Raw genomic sequence first — 20,979 nt, 5'->3', positions numbered from 1 at the left:
ATAGCAATAACGTTAGTCTAGTGCAGTGTTTCTCCCTGCTGGTGGGCCGTCTCCAGACACTCACTCTGACAGGCCCGCCTTTACACATCTCCTAAATTTTGGACGGGCCTGTCAGAGTGCCACTGCGCATGTCAGTTTGTGCACTGTCAGCATGTAGCAGCGGGTGGGCGGGCGCACTGTGACCGGGTAGAAGCGGCGGGCGGCGTGCAGAGCGTGAAGCATCAGCTCACAGGTAAGTAAGCCCACTGACACCAATGACATAATTACGGCCACTGACACCAATGTATATATTTAGGGCGGTCACTGGACTGTGTAAACTGTATATATATATATATATATATGTATATATATATATATATATATATATATATATATATATATATATATATATATATATATATATATATAGATCCCACTGACACCAATGAATTATCATATAATTAACCCACTGTAATATATATATATATTATAATTATATGATAATTCAGTGGTGTGGGATCCATATATAATATATATAAATGGTTTATAGTGGGTTAATTTTATAATTCATTGGTGTCAGTGGGATATTAATATGGATCCCACTGACACAAATTAATTATTACATAATTAAACCACTGTAAAAGAGGGAGAAGAGAGAGAGAGCGAAAGAGAGAGAGAGAGAAAGAGAGAGAGAGAGAAAGAGAGGGAGGAGAGAGAGAGAGAGGAAGAGAGGGAGGAGAGAGAGAAAGAGAGGGAGGAGAGAGAGAGAAAGAGAGGGAGGAGAGAGAGAAAGAGAGGGAGGAGAGAGAGAGAGAAAGAGAGGGAGGAGAGAGAGAGAGAGAGAGGGAGGAGAGAGAGAGAGAGAAAGAGAGGGAGGAGAGAGAGAGAGAGAGAGAGGGAGGAGAGAGAGAGAGAAAGAGAGGGAGGAGAGAGAGAGAAGAGAGAGAAGAGAGAGAGAAAGAAAGAGAGGGGAGAGAGAGAGAGAAAGAAAGAGGGGAGATAGAGAGAGGGAGAGAGAAAGAAAGAGAGGGGAGAGAGAGGGGAGAGAGAGAGAGAAAGAAAGAAAGAGAGGGGGGAGAGAGGGGAGAGAGAGAGAGAAAGAAAGAGAGGGGGGAGGAGAGAGAGAAAGAGAGAGGGGAGGAGGGGAGGAGAGAGAGAGAGAGGGGAGGAGAGAGAGGGAGAGATAGAGAGAGAAAGAGAGAGGGGAGGAGAGAGAAAGAGAGAGGGGGGGGGAGAGAGAGAGAGAGAGAGAAGGAGAGAGACTGTATATATATATATATATATATATATATTTTTTTTTTTTTTCTTCCAAACCTACTACAACCCACTCCCGATGCTTACCGGGCCCTGGACCGGTCCGGCTAAAACTTACCGGGCCTTGGGGTCACTTAGGTTGAGAACCACTGGTCTAGTGCACCTCTATGACTAACCTAAAATTACACTGGTATTTTTAAAATGTGTGCATTTATGAAAGAGGGACCATAGCGCTTCTAATTCCCTCTCTGTTACACATCTCAAATTTGTTTATTTATAATCACTTAGCATTTTTCTTGATATTTGTCACAGTTTGACAATCAATATAGTGGGGTAAGAGAATTGTTCATGTTCATTTGGACATTTGTGGTGAGAAAGATGAGGGTTTTTATGTAAGCAGAATGGTATACTTCGTGGCACAGATAAATACTCCACAAACGTATTATATCATATTTAAGACCTAATACAACCTCTTGGGTTGCTGTTTCACTCATTAATGATGTTTGAGTTTGAACAATGAGGTGTTTGTACAACAGAGTGCTTAAAGGGACAGTTTACCACAACATTTTTCTCCCCTTTTAATTGTTCTCAAAGATTCATTTTACCTGCTGGAGTGTATTAAATTGTTTACAAGTAGCTCCTTCATCCCTATTTCAGCATTTGATTTTGCCTGTGGTATATTCAACCTATACTGAAAGTTTTAAAACTGGAGTCTCAGCTATTAACTAGCCCAAGTAAACACAGCCAGCAGAAGAAATTACGCTTCCAGTGGGGTATAGAGGAGATAAGGTAATAGAATGTTAATTTCCCATTGTTCTCTCCAAGTATTGGTCTTTGGTTTATTGACAGATATAAGATAAAGGTCAGGTATATGTACACACTGTGATAAAGTAATGGGATCTGATAATACCTACAGGCAGGCTCAACCCATTTTATTAGGCTGTGGCTTCAAAATGCAAAATCAGCTAATTCATATACACAAATAAACCTTAAAAAAACAAATATCATACATTTTATACTCTGCAGCTGGTAAAAAAAAGTAATTGGAAACACATTAAGTGAAAAACAATTTTATAGTATACTGTCCCTTTAAGCAATAACATGATAATTTCCCATTGTTCTCTCTAAGTATTGAGCTTTGGTTTTCCAGACAAATATAAGATAAAGAAGCAAGTGTGTGTACACAAACTGATAACATAATGAGATCTGATATTACCTGAAACTCAACCCATTGTAATAGGCTGTGGTTTAAAAGCACAAAACCAGCTACTTCCTATACACAAATAAACTGAAACATGCAATTTCTCATACATTTTATACTCTACAGCTGGTATAACAAATCATTAAAAATACATTCATATAAAAACAATTTTACAGTGTACTGTCCCTTTAATGCTGTGCCAAGCTACTAGTGTACAGCAGGGTTGGATGACAACAAAGTGAAGTGTTTGGCTGTGATTCTATTCAGTTCATCTACCTTATGATGCTTGTACATACACAACACACATATCTCACGCTTATGACCAATGCAGTACAGAGGTTTAGGCGTATATTTATCAATGTGCGAGCAGACATGATACGAAGTAGCGTATCATATCCGCTGCACATTGATAAATGCCAAGCACCAGCAGTTCTTGTGAACTGCTGGTGCAATGCCGCCCCCTGCAGATTCGTGGCCAATCGGCCGCTAGCAGGGGTAGTCAATCAACCCAATTGTATTAGATCGAGTTGATTTCTGTCCGCGGCCTCAGAGCAGGCAGACAAGTTATGGAGCAGCGATCTTTAGACCGCTGCTTCATAACTTCTGTTTCCGGCGAGCCTTCAGGGGCATCAAGCCCATACGGTGCTTGATAAATATGTCCCATCGTACCAAACATAGTGGTTATATAGGTATAAATATTTTGGATTTGATTTAAATAATAACTTTATTTACCTTCATGTACACAACTAACAAACATAGAGATTGACCCTAATTTTAAATGCTTAATACTTCATTGATTTGTTGGGAAACATTATCACACTTAACATTTTTCCTGATCTGACCCAGAGTTCCTGGGCATAAAGGGCCATAATAGTCAAACAAATGACATGTAAGACATGTAATTCTCAAGACTATCGACCCTTCCCTACTGTGTGTTAAACCGCTGCAAAAAGGTTAAACACACAGCAGAAGTGCTGCTTGGGACACACAGAGCACTGTAGGTCCTGAGAAGAAACCCCCAATGATACAATCAGCAGCGCTAGTTGCATGACTCTGGTGAGCAACTAGCACTACTGATTGGATCAGTAGTGGTTTCCGCTCTTGACTAGCAGTGCTCCTCGGGTCCTGAGCGACACTTCTACTGTGTGTTTAATCCTTTTGCAGTGGTTAAACGCACAGCAGTCTAGAGTTAAAGTGAATGTCAATTTTGATGCTGAAGTTTCCGGTTTTTAAAAATTCAATTAAAAACAGGGGCACTTTAATTCATAAAACATTTCATTCCTGTTGAGAAAAAAAAAACTTACCTTTTAATCTTCACAGCAGCTCCAGTTTCCTCCGCCCGTCACAAAGCCTCTTCCTGGGTCTAAAATGAGGAATTCGGCTTCCTCCAATCACTGCGTTGAATCAGACACTGATTCCCCCGGGGGAGAAGCCGTGATTGGAGGATGGCCTATCCATCATTTCTGACGTCGGAAATGGCTTGCAACGACCGGAGGAAGCTGGAGCTGCTGTGAAGATTAAAAGTTTTTTTTTCTCAACAGGAGTGAAATGTAAATTTTGATGAATTAAAGTGCCCCTGTTTTTAATCAAATTTTTAAAAACCTGGCACTTTAGCATCAAAATTGACATTCACTTTAATAGTCTTAGAATTTTGTGCTCTGACAAATTAGAGCATGTCATTTTTTGACTATTATGAAACTTTAACCAATTTGATACATATCTCGTCATGCGCATTGTGGCATGAGTCCTTTTCGTTATGCAGGGGGATTGCTGTTTTCTGTAATACCCACACACTACAGGCAGGGGATGATTTTTGGTCTAGTGGGCGACACTCCCGGGGTTCATGGGAGTGCCGGGGTAGTCACCACATACACATGTGGCAACATCACAAAGGGGGCAGACCTGGGAAGCTTAGTGTAGCGGCAAGAGAGCTGGATAGGGGAAGGTTCTTCAAAGCCCTATATCTCAGCTCCCCAGCAGCTACAAACCTCCCCTCATTTGAAAGAGTGTTGCCTGCTCTTTCAAATGTTGATAGTTTTGGAGCAGTAATACACAACAAATCTTAGTTTATTTTCTAGTAGAGAAGATATTGTCTGTATAGTCAGACGATCACTGAGGTAACTGAACACCTTGAAAGGAAAAGAGTGCTTTTATTTCTGTACTTTACAATGGGCTCTCTCTAATCTATAACCCCTAAAAGCCCATTTGGGCCCCCTTTTCAAGTGACTACCATTTATGACAATTTAGTAAGGTGATCACAGTAACAGCAGTGGTCACTCGACCATTTTCAATATTATTTATTAAAATCTAAGCAAAAATATACTTTTTTTTTTTTTTTTTACAGTTTTTACTGCAGCTATCTTACATGCCATGAATTATTAATACAATAATCTGCTGAGCTTGCTGAAACAAACAATATATCATTTGTGTGGGTCATGCACTGAAATTTGACTTACAATAGAGTTTAAATGTAGGTAGCAAAAAAAAAATTGTCTCAACACTGGGGTGAAAAAAGCTACAGGTATCTTGTTTCGTTCCCCATTTCTTTGGTGAGTAGTACCATGGCTTTGGGTGTCACTTCCATTCACATGTAGTAGCACACCTCTTTTTCTGCAGCCAGCCCCAACTGTCTCCTCTTCCTTACTTAATACACAGTGTGATGATAGCAGGATGTGATGTCACTAGCATGTGGGCGGGGCTTAGGTCCGGTGTCTGTGTCGCAGTTAGTTTAGTACAATCAACCTGTCTGGATGTGTATTGCTATGCTCTGTAATAAAATAGAGTTGTACCATCATTGCTGTGTCCTGCATATGTCCTGCATCTCATGACATGGTGTCAGAAGTTCTGGACTACGCTTCTGTTTCTGATGATAACGATGTCAAAGTTTACCCCACCTGAGCCTTTTGACTTTTCTCAGCCTGCAGCTTGGCCCACATGGCGTCAGCGGTTTCAGCGCTTCAGGATTGCATCCAAACTGAACAAGGAGAGTGGTGAAGTACAAGTTAATTCTCTTTTATACTCTATGGGGAAAGATGTAGAGCCAGTGTTCAATGCTTTTACTTTCCAAGAAGGGGAAGAAGTTAACTTTGATATAGTTATGGATAAACTCAGTGCCCACTTTGTGCCCAAAAGAAATGTGATTCATGAGAGAGCTTGTTTTCACAAACGTAATCAGCGTGTGGGAGAATCTGTGGAGTCATTTGTGCGCAGCCTGTATGAATTAGCTGAATTCTGTGAGTTTGGTGTTGCTAAAGAAGAGCAAATCAGAGACAGAATAGTTATTGGAATTGCAGATGCTGAAGTCTCCCTGAAGCTGCAGTTAGAGCCTGATTTAACATTAGACGGGGCTATTAGGATGGCCCGCCAGAGTGAACTGGTGAAAAAGCAAAGTGCTGATCTGAGGTCTGAGAGTATTGTGGATGAAGTGCAACAGTCTAGGAAAATTACTAGTGAAAGGCACAGTGTGAGCGGTAGATCTAAAGTACTGGAAAGGCCTAGAAGTGGATGGGGGCAACATGGCCGATGCACACGGTGTTACCGGGCTCATGATCAGAGTGCTATATGCCCGGCCAGAGATAAAAGATGCAGAAAATGTAACAGAATAGGCCATTTTGAAGTGGTGTGTAAAACTGAATACATTAAGGAGATGCAGGTGGACAGTGACCAGGAGGGTCAGGAAGTGTCTTTTGTGGGGTCTGTTGTGGAACGGACAAGCTCAGAGGAAGATTGGAAAGTTACCTTTACTGTAATGGGAGCCAATGTTGATTTTAAGATTGACACAGGAGCTGATATCACTGTAATGTCTTTTGCTGAATTTATGAAACTGCCTCGACAGCCCCAGCTGGCGAAGGTTACTACAAATGTTCATAGTCCTGGTGGCCGCATTGATTGTGTGGGGAAATTTCTTGCCAGCTGTGAGTACAAACAAAGGAAGTTCACCATGTGGGTGCATGTGATCCGAGGTCAGTGTGTTAACAGTTTATTGAGCAGAAAAGCAGCCTGTGACTTGGGCCTCGTGGCCAGAGTGAATGAGATCTCTGAAGATATGTTTGGCGAGTTGGGCCTACTGAGCTGCAAACCTGTCCGTATAGCACTTAAAAGTGACGCAGTCCCGTATAGTATTTCTACTCCTCGTAGAATTCCGTTCCCGCTCATGCCTCAAGTGGAGAAAGAGCTCATGCGCATGAAGTCTATGGGGGTTATTGAAGAGGTTGTTGAAGCAACTGATTGGTGTGCCCCCATTGTTCCAGTTGCAAAGAAAAACGGAAAGGTGCGCATCTGTGTGGACCTGAAAAGGTTGAATGAGGCAGTGAAGAGGGAGAGATTTGTGCTGCCGACATTGGAAGATATAGCCCCGAAGTTGGCTGGGGCGAAGTTCTTTTCCACATTAGACGCTTCTAGCGGCTTTTGGCAGATCCCCCTGGATCCAAAGTGCCGCAAACTGACTACCTTTATCACTCCGGTAGGTCGGTTCTGTTTCTGCAGACTTCCCTTTGGGATATCCTCCGCTCCTGAGATCTTTCAGAGGGAAATGAGTTCTCTCCTGAGTGGCCACGTGGGCACAGCAGTCGTCATGGACGACATTCTAGTGTATGGGTCTACAGTGGAGGAGCATGATCAGCGTTTGAGTTGTGTGCTGCAGGCTATCAAAGAGTCTGGGCTGAAGCTGAATAAAGAAAAATGTCATTTTAGGAAAACTGAATTATGCTACTTTGGGCATATCATCAACGGGGATGGCATCAAGCCGGACCCCGAGAAAATTCGGGCTATCGAACAGATGAAAAGCCCTTCTGATGTACATGAGCTGAGACAGATATTGGGCCTTGTAAATTACGTGGGCAAGTTTCTTCCGGATTTATCTACAGTTTTGCACCCTATCACAGAGTTGCTTAAGAAAGATGTTGCCTGGGTCTGGGGACCCTCACAAGAAAAAGCGTTCCTGCATGCTAAGTCCCTGCTGGGGTCTGCCCCAGTGCTGGGGTTCTACGACCCTTCAAAAAAGACTGTGGTTAGTGCCGATGCAAGCAGTTATGGGTTGGGGGCTGCACTCCTGCAGCTGAATGACAACAAACTACAGCCCATCGCCTACTGTTCCCGCACACTGACGGCTGCGGAGTCAAAATACGCTCAAATTGAGAAAGAGTGCCTGGCTGCAGTTTGGGCCTGTGAGCGCTTTCAGCGTTATCTAGTGGGTTTGGAGAAATTTAGTCTGGAAACTGACCACAAACCGCTAGTCCCTCTTATCAATTCTTATGACATCGACAAAACACCCTTGAGATGCCAGAGACTTTTAATGAGACTGCTCAGGTTCAATGTTCAGGCAGTGCATGTGCCGGGGAAGCAGCTGGTTGTGGCAGATACACTGTCCAGGCTCCCGCTGGCTGCTGCTGAAGAATCCTCCACAGAGTCGGATGTAAAAGTGTATGTTGATTCAGTTCTGGCCTCTAAGTCCATTTCTTCAAGGAAACTGGAAGAGATAAAGAAAGAGACATATTTGGACACAGATCTGCAAGAAGTTATAAGGTACATAAGAGATGGCTGGCCCGAGAGCCGGGCAGCCTGGATGTCTTTAAATGCTTACCAGCCAGAGAGGTCACAGCTCACGGAGCTGGAGGGGTTGGTGCTGTTCCAAGACCGTATTGTAATTCCTGTCAGCATGAGGAAGGAGATGTTAAACAGGATTCACGATGGCCACTTAGGCATTACAAAGTGCAGAGAAAGAGCAGCTACAGCTGTGTGGTGGCCTGGGATCAGCTCCGACATTGCAAATCACGTGTCTAAATGTGCCTTTTGCCGGGAACGCCGGCCTACTCAGAGAAGGGAGCCCTTAATGTCTACTCCGCTGCCTGCGGGGCCGTGGCAGAAAATAGCTGCTGATTTGTGCGAACTGCACGGGAAAAAGTTTCTTGTTGTTATCGACTACTATTCCAGGTATTTGGAAATAGCACCCCTGAATGATATCACAAGTCAGGCCGTTATCATTCGCCTGAAGAGCTTGTTCGCCCGCTGGGGCATTCCAATGGAGCTGGTGAGTGATAATGGCATGCAGTTCGCTTCTACAGAGTTCAGTGCTTTCAGCAGGGAATATGATTTTGTACATTCCACGTCAAGTCCACATTATCCGCAGGCCAACGGAATGGCTGAAAGGGCAGTTCAAACAACAAAATTCATTCTAAAGCAATCTGAACCGTACCTAGCCCTCTTGTCATACAGGGCGACGCCCATTCAAGCCACCGGGTTTAGCCCGGCACAGCTGATGCTAGGACGCCAGATTCGCACCACTTTACCCTCAGTGGGTGTCTTCAAGCCGCCTGGCCCTGTTCCTCGGGACGAAGTCCTTAGGAGGGATGAAGAGGCCAAAAAGGGTTATCGTTTCTTCTACGACAGGAGACATTCTGTCAGGCCTTTACAGGAACTGAAAGCGGGCCAAAGTGTCAGAATTAAACTGGATGATGAGAAGAAATGGAAGACGCCTGCTACGGTAGTGGGCCGCTCTCCAGAACCAAGGTCTTACACAGTCCTTACAGAGGGAGGGACGGTTACACGCCGTAACCAAAGACATCTTCAGCCTGTACCTGAGAGTCTGGAACCGGATACCTCAGTACCACCGCCGGTGGGATCTCCTGTTCTAAGAGAGGTGCCTTCCCCTCAGCAAGATCATAGCGGGGATATATCTTTGCCTCCAGCAGACTCTTGTTCACCATCTTCTGTATCAGAGGACAGTTCATGCAAAGTTACATCAAGCGGAAGAGTGGTGAGGCTTCCGGCCCGATACAGGGACTGACTTTAGCTAGAACAGTGACCGGAAGTATGGGCAGAATAATCCCATGGTCACTGTGGACTAGGGTAGTCTACCCCGATGTCCAAGTCAGGATGTAATTTATTTGTTCATGTTTTCTAATCTATCTGTTTCTATAATGTTCTAAAACAAAATGTTGTTGTATACCCTGTTGGTGTACCTTGTTATTTAATATATGCAAATGTATGCTTTGCCTTTGAAAAAGGGGAAGATGTGATGATAGCAGGATGTGATGTCACTAGCATGTGGGCGGGGCTTAGGTCCGGTGTCTGTGTCGCAGTTAGTTTAGTACAATCAACCTGTCTGGATGTGTATTGCTATGCTCTGTAATAAAATAGAGTTGTACCATCATTGCTGTGTCCTGCATATGTCCTGCATCTCATGACACACAGAAAGGTCTTATGTTCAATGTTTTAGAGGCAGCATATCACTCACAGGGAAGACAGCAGCAGCAGGCAACCTTAAAACCATAGCTGGGATATTAATATAAGGGGCTGCAGGGCCCGGGAAGTGATCTGATATGGCTATGTAACTAACATTGGGCCTGCAGCCAAGGAGTCTGATCTGATGTGAATTTGGTAAAACAAAAAAGCTGTAAGAACAAGGGTCTTATCTAATATAGGTTTGTAGTTTATCAAGGGGCTGCCATGCCAGAAGTCTAATATGGGTATGTGGCTAACATGGGATCCAGATCCAGGGGTCTGATGTGAACATGTTGTTGAAAGGGCTGGTTAAGTGGTCTCATCTGAGGTCTCATGCAGCCATGTGACTGAGAGAGGCTGCAGGGTTAGGGGTATGATGTAAGGACTGTGGCTTATGGAAGGGGTGCAGTTCCGGGGTTCTCTCCAGCTATAAAGGTGTGCATGTGGCTGAGTGGGGCTTGAGGGCCTTTGGATCTGATTGCTTTAAACCGCATGTCTTTATAGTTTACTGTTTAACATCATTGTAGCGGTATAAGGAACCGGCAGTAAGAAGTGTCATCAGCACTGCATGAGCAATTCAACATCTAAGATATTTGTTACAATGATGTCATATTGGCAGCATTGAGGTTGACTGTCTTTCTTAGGGTCAGCTCATTGTGAAAATGATCAAGTATGCCCATAGGTTCAGCATACTGTGGCATTATGAAGGCTTCTGCTTCATAAGGCCAGACGCTTGTGGAAATCTGCACCTGAAAATAATTAATTTGGGCCATCAAGAAGCATCAAATCATATCTATTCTTATTCTCAACAAAACACTGATAAAATATTCAGCTTTAATGATAACCTCAAAGTACACAGAGTTCCTGTTATTTTTCTATACAATAAAAATATATCAGATTTGTGCTGAATGCTTCCTGCTGTGAAATGTCTGTAATCATTATATGAGTTGTTCTTTGGAATAAATGAACACATTATTTTACTTATGATTCAATTGTAAATTAACAACTAGCTTCTACTGATGTTTATCGGAAGCTCTGTGTATGATGTTGAGTGGCTTTATTTTAAAACTGACCTTAATAACAAAAAAAATATTTTTATAGCCAGATAGTCCATTTTTACAGTCAAATGGTCTGGTAATATATATATACTGTATATATCTTTGTTGCTGGCTTTGTCTATTTGTCTATTTTTTTAACCTCAGCGATTAAGCAAAAAGTCAATTGATGGCCACAGGGAACACTAGTGCAGACACTGCACGCATAGACATGTAGTTAAAAAAAGACTCACTTATCTGTAGAAAACAATCTGACATTCTAATTAGTAAATTATATATTAATCATATATTAAAATAGCAAAACAGCATAGGTGTCACATTCATAAAATAGTAAGACAATATCTACATAATACCTCTTTGTTCTTAAAGAGACATTACACTAAAAATCAAATCCCCAATAATGGGCCAGATTAATGGGCTCCCGCTTGAGCGCTTACTCGGCTAGAAGGTAAACTATTTTCACTTGCGTGCAAAACCGAATGTGCATAAAAATCCAAACTTAGAATATTGCGGGAGTGATAACCTAATCCCCCATAGAAGTTGATGGAGAAATAAAGAGGAGAAAACCTAACACACTACTCACGCTCAAATATTCTTCACATATGTTCTTTTTATTCTGCACTTATGTTCTTTTTATTCTTCACATATGTTCTTTTTATTCATATATATATATATATGGTTAAATCTAGGCATAGATATACAGATATATATATATATATATATATATATATATATACTGTATATATATATTTAGTTTAAAAATTCTTAGAACATATTTCCCTATGTGCAGAACATTGGAATGTGGAATATTTACAGTAAATACATAGTTAAAACCTTTATTAAATATGAATATTGCATAAATATGATTTTACATGTTTTCATGCACTTATATATCTATGTCTATATGACCATATATACACTATATATGTTTACATATGTATTTATGTGTTTATATGTGTATATAGGTCTGTAAATACATATATACACATATAAATACATATGTGCACACATATAGACATATATTTATTTATATATACATACATACACATCTTCAGAGATGTATAAATATGTATTTCTATGCTAAAGTCCTTTGCCTGCTTTTTTTTCCAACACCTAAGACCTCATATCTTTGAGCCCCTATAACTTTTTTGTGCAATATTTTTTTTAAAAAAAAAATGTTTATTAGATGGTATGATGAGTGTTACTGTACTTTGTAATGTATTTTTTATGTGTTTTGTGAGACTTTTTGTTTTGCAAAACAGTTAACCAGAGCTCTGAGGTCGCACTAACCTGATGCGTATTAATGTTAAATGCGCTCAAGCGATCGTGCTTACTTTCAACTTGTAATATGAGTGAAAAACCCAACAAGAGTAAACAACCGTGATAAACCCCTTTTCGCTCGAGCACAACTGTTAGCGTTCCACTTGTAGTCTAGCCCTAAATATTTCAATAAAAATAAAACATGCAATATACATTACTTATTTATAGAAATATGAAAATGTCAGGCACACCAAACGAATGTAGATAATTTCTAATATATTTTACCTACTCTTCCTGTAATTCACAACTAAAAAAGTTGTTGTTTTTACATCCTCCCCCACCCCCCCAGCCAGAGAGGCTGGAATATATATACAATATACTTCAATATGGTGCTATTTGCGCAACCAATCTATATAATTACTTAGATCTTTGAAGGAGCTTATTTACATCTAATTCCAATCGGCCAAAGCAGATGATATAAATAAACATATTTCATGGACTTTTCATTTTCAAGGAGTGCATATTTTTGTTGTGTTGAACAGGAGACTTTATAAAAATTATAAAAAAATTATAAAAAATGGATAATGTTATTTATGATTTTAGAAAGAAAAAAGAAAAAAAATGATAAACTACTATTTGAAACATTTAATTTACTATCCTTTCCAACTACAGCTGCCTTTTTGGCCAAGAGAAATAGAAAATAACAATAAGGTCAATAGGGTATTTGGATTCTTCTCTGTTAGTTTGTAAAATACAGACTAGACGTAATGTTTAAACTAAAGCTGCTGCACAAGTAGTGAGGTCTAATATATTATGGTAACATCGCTAGATTGGCTGCCTCACTCCCAGGGTCCTCCTCTTGATACTAATAACAGAAAAAAGAGCAAAGAATATCCCAAAGAAACATTGTACTATAACAAGTTCTCTCCTTTAATGTCTTTCCCGTTATCTATATTATCTTTTGGATTGGTATTAAATTGTTTACAAATAGTTCCTGTATTTGTCATTTGAAAAAAGCTGTTTTTGCCTGGTCACCTACACTGAAAATGTATATAGAGACGTTTTCTCTATAGAAAGCTATGTCATCAAGAGGCAAAGGAAGAAACTAATCTCCCCAAATTATGAAATTAATACAAAAGGAATTTAAAGTGCACAGTATGGAATTTTAAACTCCATTTTAAGCATTTTTGCAATAGGACTGTTGCAATGCAAAGTACGTGCATGTGCCTGCATGTGGCAGCATATGTTCTGTTGAAAAAACAGCAATGCACATGGGTGAGCCAATAATATAAGGCATACATGTGCAGCCACGATCAGCAGCTCCTGAGCCTATCTAGATATGTTTTTAAACAAAGGATACAAGGAGAACAAAACAAATTAGATAATAGAAATACAGAAGCATTATTGCAATATACTTCCATTAGCTAAAATGCTTCTAGTAAAAGTTGTTACTGTTTTTAAGAGTCATACACACATATGGTGTGAGGGCCTTTGCGCCATTATTTAAACATCAAACCTTCAGCAGTAGTTTGCATGACACAAATGAAGTCTTCACTGACACAATGCACACCACAGCCCACTCTCTGAGCAGGCCTGGGGTTTGAATCCTGATCCTCTAGTGACGTGTTATATGTGCTTATGCAGCTGAAACATTAGTGACTTTTACTAGAAGCATTCTTGCTTTATAGAAGTATGTTGCAAAAATGTTCTATCTAAAACTGAAATGCACCCATGCACATTTAAATTTGGACCTTTCTATCCCTTTAAGGTGTTTCCCCTGATGTTCTATGGTATGCATTATGCCAATTTTTAAATGTGATTTTATAAGATACAACACCATTATTCAACTTAATGGGGCATGAAACCTATTTTTGTTTCTTTCATGATTCAGATAGAGTATACAACTTTCCAAATTACTTCTATTATCTAATTTGCTTTGTTATTTTTGTATCCTTTGGCGAAACTCATACATAGGTAGGCTCAGAAGCAGGAATGTACTGCTGGAAACTAGTTTCTGATTGGTGGCAGCGCATATATAACTGTTGTCATTGGCTTTCCCAGTGTGTTCAGCTAGTTACCAGTAGTACATTGCTACTCCTTCAACAAAGGATACCAGGTGAATGAAGCAAATTTGATCATAGAAGTAAACTGGAAAGTTGTTTAAAATTGTATATTCTATATATTTCATGAAAGAAAGAATATAGGTTCCGTGTCCCTTTAATTGCCAAAGTAATTTTACAAAACATGTAAACTATAGAACATTATAAATATTTAGTTTGTGTTTATATGAGCATTAACCCCTTAATGACAGAGGACGTACCAGGTACGTCATAGGAAAAACTTCCCTTAATGACAGTTGACGTACCTGGTACGTCCTCTGTTGTTAGAAGTGCTGGAAGCGATCATGATCGCTTCCAGCTGCTTACAAGGGATTGTAGTGATGCCTCAATATTGAGGCATCACTGCAATCCCCCATTTAACATACCGATGCAGAAAGGGCCACTCTGTGGCCCCATCTGCATCGGCTATGGATGTAAACAAAGTCGTGGGAGCATCTTTTGGCACTATGTACCTTAGTTTTGGATTCCCCAATCGGACTATCATTGTCGGCAGTTAGTGGTGGGAAGGCATTTGCGGCCGGGGGTGTGTGGGGCGGGTGCGCGCGCACGCAAAATATGCTTGCAATTCAAAAAAAAAAAAAAGCATCAATGTAGATGCAGGGGATCTCTTTCTTTAGTAAGGGATCTGGGAGGGGGAGGGATGTATAGTATTTAGAGGGGCCAGCTACACTACAGAAAATAAATACTTTATATAAAAAAAAGTAAAAAAAAAATATTTTGGGGGGCAAATTGGGTACTGGCAGACAGCTGCCAGTACCCAAGATGGCGGCAAATAGATAGAGGGGGAGGGTTAGAGAGATGTATTGGGGGGATCAGGGAGGTTGTGGGGTAAGGGGGGATCCATCACTGCAGACTGTATGAAAAAATAAAATAAAAAAATTAAAAATATTTTTATTTCAGTACTGGCAGACTTTCTGCCAGTACTTAAGATGGCGGTGACAATTGTGAGGTGGGGGAGGGAAGAGAGCTGTTTGAGGGGGGTCAGGGGGGGGTCAGGAGGTGGGATGTGTCAGGTGGGAGGCTGATCTCTACACTAAAGCTAAAAATTAACCCTACAAGCTACCTAATTAACCCCTTAACTGCTGGGCATATTACAAGTGTAGTGCGCAGCAGTATTTAACGGCCTTATTATTAATAAAAAGCAACACCAAAGCCATATATGTCTGCTATTTCTGAACAAAGGGGATCCCAGAGAAGCATTTACAACCATTTGTGCCATAATTGCACAAGTTGTATGTAAATAATTTCAGTGAGAAACCTAAAATTGTGAAAAATTTTAGGTTTTTTTTATTTGATCGTATTCGGCGGTGAAATGGTGGCATGAAATATACCAAAATGGGCCTAGATCAATAATTTGGGTTGTCTACTACACTACACTAAAGCTAAAATTAAACCTAAAAGCTCCCTACAAGCTCCCTAATTAACCCCTTCACTGCTGGGCATAATACACGTGTGATGTGCAGCGGCATTTAGCTGCCTTCTAATTACCAAAAAGCAACGCCAAAGCCATATAGGTCTGCTATTTCTGAACAAAGGGGATCCCAGAGAAGTATTTACAACCATTTATGCCATAATTGCACAGTTGTTTGTAAATAAATTCAGCGAGAAACCTAAAGTTTGTGAAAAAAATTTTGAAAAATTCAACAATTTTTTTTATTTGATCGCATTTGGCGGTGAAATGGTGGCATTAAATATACCAAAATGGGCCTAGATCAATGCTTTGGGATGTTTTCTAAATATAAATATATACATGTCAAGGTATATTTTGGGATTCCTGAAAGATATCAGTGTTCCAATGTAACTAGCGCTAATTTTGAAAAAAAGGGGTTTGGAAATAGCAAAGTGCTACTTGTATTTATGGCCCTTTAACTAAACTCGGGACAAAATTTAGAAACTATTTAGAATAGGTGTATTTTGGTGGTTGTAGATGTGTAACAGATTTTGGGGGTCAAAGTTAGAAAAAGTGTGTTTTTTTCAATTTTTTCCCCATATTTTATATTTTTCTTTATAGTGAATTATAGGATATGATGAAAATAATGGTATCTTTAGAAAGTCCATTTAATGGCGAGAAAAATGGTATATAATATGTGTGGGTACAGTAAATGAGTAAGAGGAAAATTACAGCTAAACACAAACACAGCAGAAATGTAAAAATAGCCATTGTCATTAAGGGTAAGAAAATTGAAAAATGGTCCGGTCATTAAGGGGTTAAAGGGACACTGTACCCAAAAAATTTTCTTTTGTAATTCAGAAAGAGCCCGTAATTTTAAGCAACTTTCTAATTTACTCCTATTATCAATTTTTCTTCGTTCTCTTGCTATCATTATTTGAAAAAGAAGGCATCTAAGCTTTTTTTTGTTTCAGTACTCTGGACAGCACTTTTTTTATTGGTGGATGAATTTATCCACCAATCAGCAAGGACAACCCAGGTTGTTCACCAAAAATGGGCCGGCATCTAAACTTCTAAACATTCTTGCATTTCAAATAAAGATACCAAGAGAATGAAGAAAATTTAATAATAGGAGTAAATTAGAAAGTTGCTTAAAATTTCATGCTCAATCTGAATCACGAAAGAAAAATTTTGGGTACAGTGTCTCTTTAAGAGACGCAAAAGGGTTAATATATCTAATTTGGTTAACCCCTTTTTTCTGTTTGTTTTCCAGACACGTTTTGCAAATTTAGATACTTGTTTTTACAATAAGCTGTTTTTAGCAACTAATACAATATTAACTATATAGTCATGATGAATTCTCTGAACTTTCTGAAGCATGTCAGTCACATATTGGTTTAAGTTGTTAGTGTACAGTCAGCATTTGCAAATTATTATTATGGGAAAAGCTTATTGCTTAGAAAAATTCAGGTCTGAAAAATTAAAACCTCAAGATACATCAAAGTCTTTTATAAGTTACGCATTAAAAAAACTGACAGTTGCAGTAATTGAACAGCTGTCCATGGTCCTGAACAAGAACATTAGCCTATATCTTAGCAACATCTATAAATCTATACTATAGCAAAGAAGCAAAATAGTCTATACTAACTGTACTATGCTCATAAATGTTCAAAATGTCACATGTACACACAGATATACCCAAAGTACAGTGTTTTCCCACTCAATCAACTGCAAATGTAAGTTTCACAAGTACTGTGAATGGTGTCTTCTTGGTACAACAGGTAAACAATGCTTTGACACTCATAAACTTTTTAACAATGTATTGCTTCAATGTTTTAATAAGTATTTCAAAATGAATAGCAGTGAAATATGAATATAGATTATATTTGTGTTGTTTCTTTACTGAATATTAATGTGCATCTAATAAATACCATGGCGATTCAAAACATACTGAAAGGGAAGCTAACTGCAATTAGTTCAGATAAAGCCTGCTTCTTACTTCTACAATAGAATGAGACAAGACTTCAGCATCTTAACTCACCACTTGAATTCTTGCTCTGTTTCAGGCGCTGTCCACATAAACACTGCAGCATATGCACTCCTTTCTTCAGGAAATGCCCAAGAATCTTCATTGATTGAGTTTTTCCTGATATCTTGACAGATTCACAATATGAAAGAGTCACTAGCTCATAATCCACTCCACAGGTATCTGAGCCGTGACATTGACTAGAGTTTTGTTTGCAGGTAGCCTTCAAGACCAGATGATTAAAAACTGCTCAAACGTGACATGTTGGGACTTTTCAATGAAGGCAGTTTGCCAAAAGAGGCAGTGCCTGGGAGAGCTTGGTGAGAACGTCAGCTGGAAAACACTGACTCGCCTCATAGCCCTGCCTCTTCCAACAAAGACAGTGGATGTGAAAACCAGGAAGGAACAGCAAGAACTGCAGAACTGATAGAATCATGTGTGAGAGATATATAGATATAGATTAGATAGACAGACAGAGACTGACTCACTTTCCCTGGTATCACACTGTAGCTGCCAGCTAGAATATGCAACATAGAGGTAATGCTTGGGTTGATGTTTCAGAGGATCTGAGAGAGGTGTGTACTAATACAGATGATCTGTAAATAGTGATTATAGGAGAAGAAAGGATTCAGAACAGATCTTTTCACAGTAAACAAAGATACAGTGAGACTTAAAGTGAATGTCAATTTTGATGCTAAAGTGCCCGGTTTTTTAAAATTTGATTAAAAACAGGGGCACTTTAAGTCATCAAAATTTACATTTCATTCCTGTTGTGAAAAAAAACTTACCTTTTAATCTTAACAGCAGCTCCAGCTTCCTCCACCCGTCACAAAGCCTCTTCCTGGGTCTAAAATGAGGAATCCGGCTTCCTTTAATCACGGCGCTGAATCAGATACTCTTTAATTTAGGTTACATATATTTAAATATGGGTAAAACTTTATACAATATTGTATAATTTAAGCACACTTTATTATTTAAGTATCAGGAATAGCTTTAAAGTATATTAAAGTATGTTTTTATAAATGCACATTAGATATCAGTGGTTAATCACTGTGTTGCAAAAGATTTGCATACCCAATACATATTTTAAAAGCAATTAAAACTATCACGTAATATAATTTACACTGTCTTATTTAATTTGCTTTGGCTGCTTAGGAACAGATATGGATGATCTCCTGAACTGAACAAGTGTTAAATGTTGTTGGGTCACAGTTCAGAATCCTGCATCAGGAACTCTAGCCTTTCTGAGGGTAATGGAAAACCACACATTTCAGTGTTAAATTACAGGGAAAGTAGGTAAACAAAATAATGAAAATACACTGCAAATGTTGCATTTTTATTATATCTATTTACATGGTATGGAAGGTACAGTATATTTTGTACAATGCCCCTTTAAGGATAATAAAACAATGAGTTCAGCACTCTCACTTCCATATAACAACCACAATGTTAGGGTCTCTTAATATATATATATATATATATATATATATATATATATATATATATATATATATATATATATATATATATATACATAAATACAAGAAATGGGATAGCACTACCAGATATATATATACATGTGCACACAGATTACATTACAATACACAAAGTACACAAAACAGTATAGAATATACCCATAATTATCTCTGTGGCCTAATGATTTTTTCTCCAGCAATGTGAGTGTTGAGCTATAAAAGTAAAACATACTGCAGCTTCCTTTGTGAGGTACAACACCATATTAATCTCACATGAGGATATAAACCATATAACTACTGTCTGCAAACAGAAACACAATGGTTAATTTACCTGTTGCACACCTCTGGAGCTTAGCCTGAGCTTTTACCATGGGCACCTTATTGTATCTATTGTAAGTGGAAACCCTGTGCAGGTAGCAAACCAAACTGTATGGGACCGGACCTTTATCCAAACTGCTTGGGACTGGAAAAGGTTTGGATTTCAGAATAGTTTGGATTTTGGAATATTTGCATCTTTAAAATAGGACAGCTTGGAGAGGGGATGAAACCAATTATAAACAACATTTTATGTAATTTAGGCAATATTTACATGCCATAATACATCTTATACATGTAATCTAAAGGCAGTTTTATATTATTTTTATCCGAAAGATAGTACAGTACTGTAATCAGAAAGGTAATATTTGCTGTTTTAAATAAATATAGCCTATTATTTGCATTTTAAAACACAAAAGAAAGACACAGGCAGGGAAAAGTAGTAATCTTTGATAATTATATTATTTTTAAAAAAAAAGTAATTAAAAAGTTTGGATTTCATAATAAATTTGATTTTGGAATTCCAGATTTGGGGATTTGTATCTCATAATTATAATTTAGTAACTCGCAACCAAACTCTGAATTTGTTTATGCTACCAATGTATCTTTCAAAACTATTTAGAAAAATATCTAAATATTAGATTGGTAGCCTTTAAGATGTCTTCATTTAGCTCCAACTTTCTGTACCTCTTTTGTATTCCTATATTTAATCTCTGTTTTATGTACCAATGTTTGCTGCATAAACTCTGTCCCTTTTAGCATTTCAAATGTCACTCTTTAGGTAGAACAGCCAACATTTAAATGAAAACAGATATTCTAGTTGTAGGGACAACAATCAGCATTTTATGAATAGTGTGAATAGTTTGCATCATTTTCTTTATTGAAAACCATAGCAACAAAGAAAATATTAACATGGCAACAGCTTAAAATATAACAATCAATTCAAAAGACTACTATACTACTCATTACTATATGACCTATAGAAACAATCCATAATTGCTCTCTTGTTGAAGTCTATAGGTATTTTATTGTAGAACCATTTTAGCCTCAGATAAAAACTTGGAAGAATGTTAAAATTAGAAGTGGAACTTTCAAAATTAGTTACATGGTTAAAAAGAAAACTGATTTAAAATACAAATGGAAAGATAAGTTTGAGTTGTAGTATATTAAATACTTAGGTGAAGAGGAGGGCTTTTACATTGCTTGTGGGAAGAAATCTACTAACCAGGGACTTGCAGTCAGGGGAGGTAAAGGAGACAGAGCCTTACCTGTCATGAAAAGAAAAATTAGAAAATAATGTAAAGTATAAAGTATAATAAAAAAATAAAAAAATCTAACCTTAGCTGAAAATACATGAAGAGAGACAGCGACCATCTCGGCCTCACTCGATTGTGCAACAACTTAGAAGGTGTTGTATGACGCACCTGCCCACTGTCTTTCAGGTCAGGAGCCACATTTCATCATTAAGCTAATCTGGAAAAAGCCAGCTCTCAAATCTGCCTCTTTGGAGGGATGTGACAGTGTTAGGACTAGCAATATTTGCTTTGGGTAGGAACTAATAGAAGAGGAAAATATGGGTGGCAGAAATAAAGTGCTGCGACTGATTTCCACTTAAAAACTTAAATGATATATGATCTATAAAACAATTACAAAATAATTAATGATCTAAAATGTATAGCTTGC

The 20,979-nt window shown here is 38.7% G+C and overlaps 1 protein-coding gene across 5 annotated transcripts in view; it reads right to left on the bottom strand.

Annotated features, from left to right (window-relative positions):
- FGF12 (fibroblast growth factor 12) overlaps positions 1-20,979 on the bottom strand; it is a 766,619-nt gene that overhangs the window by 473,626 nt on the left and 272,014 nt on the right. The window contains exon 1 of one of the 5 annotated variants that reach the window (XM_053710229.1): positions 17,522-17,679. The exons of the other annotated variants lie outside the window; for them this stretch is intronic. Coding sequence (XP_053566204.1) covers positions 17,522-17,612 — 91 coding nt within the window. The 5' untranslated portion in view covers positions 17,613-17,679. Of the gene's footprint in view, positions 1-17,521; positions 17,680-20,979 lie in introns of those variants that run through there. 5 annotated transcript variants of the gene reach the window in all.

This window comes from Bombina bombina, chromosome 4 (assembly GCF_027579735.1).
Source record: "Bombina bombina isolate aBomBom1 chromosome 4, aBomBom1.pri, whole genome shotgun sequence".
NCBI lineage: Eukaryota > Metazoa > Chordata > Amphibia > Anura > Bombinatoridae > Bombina > Bombina bombina.
This window is presented reverse-complemented; position numbering and strand designations above follow the sequence as displayed.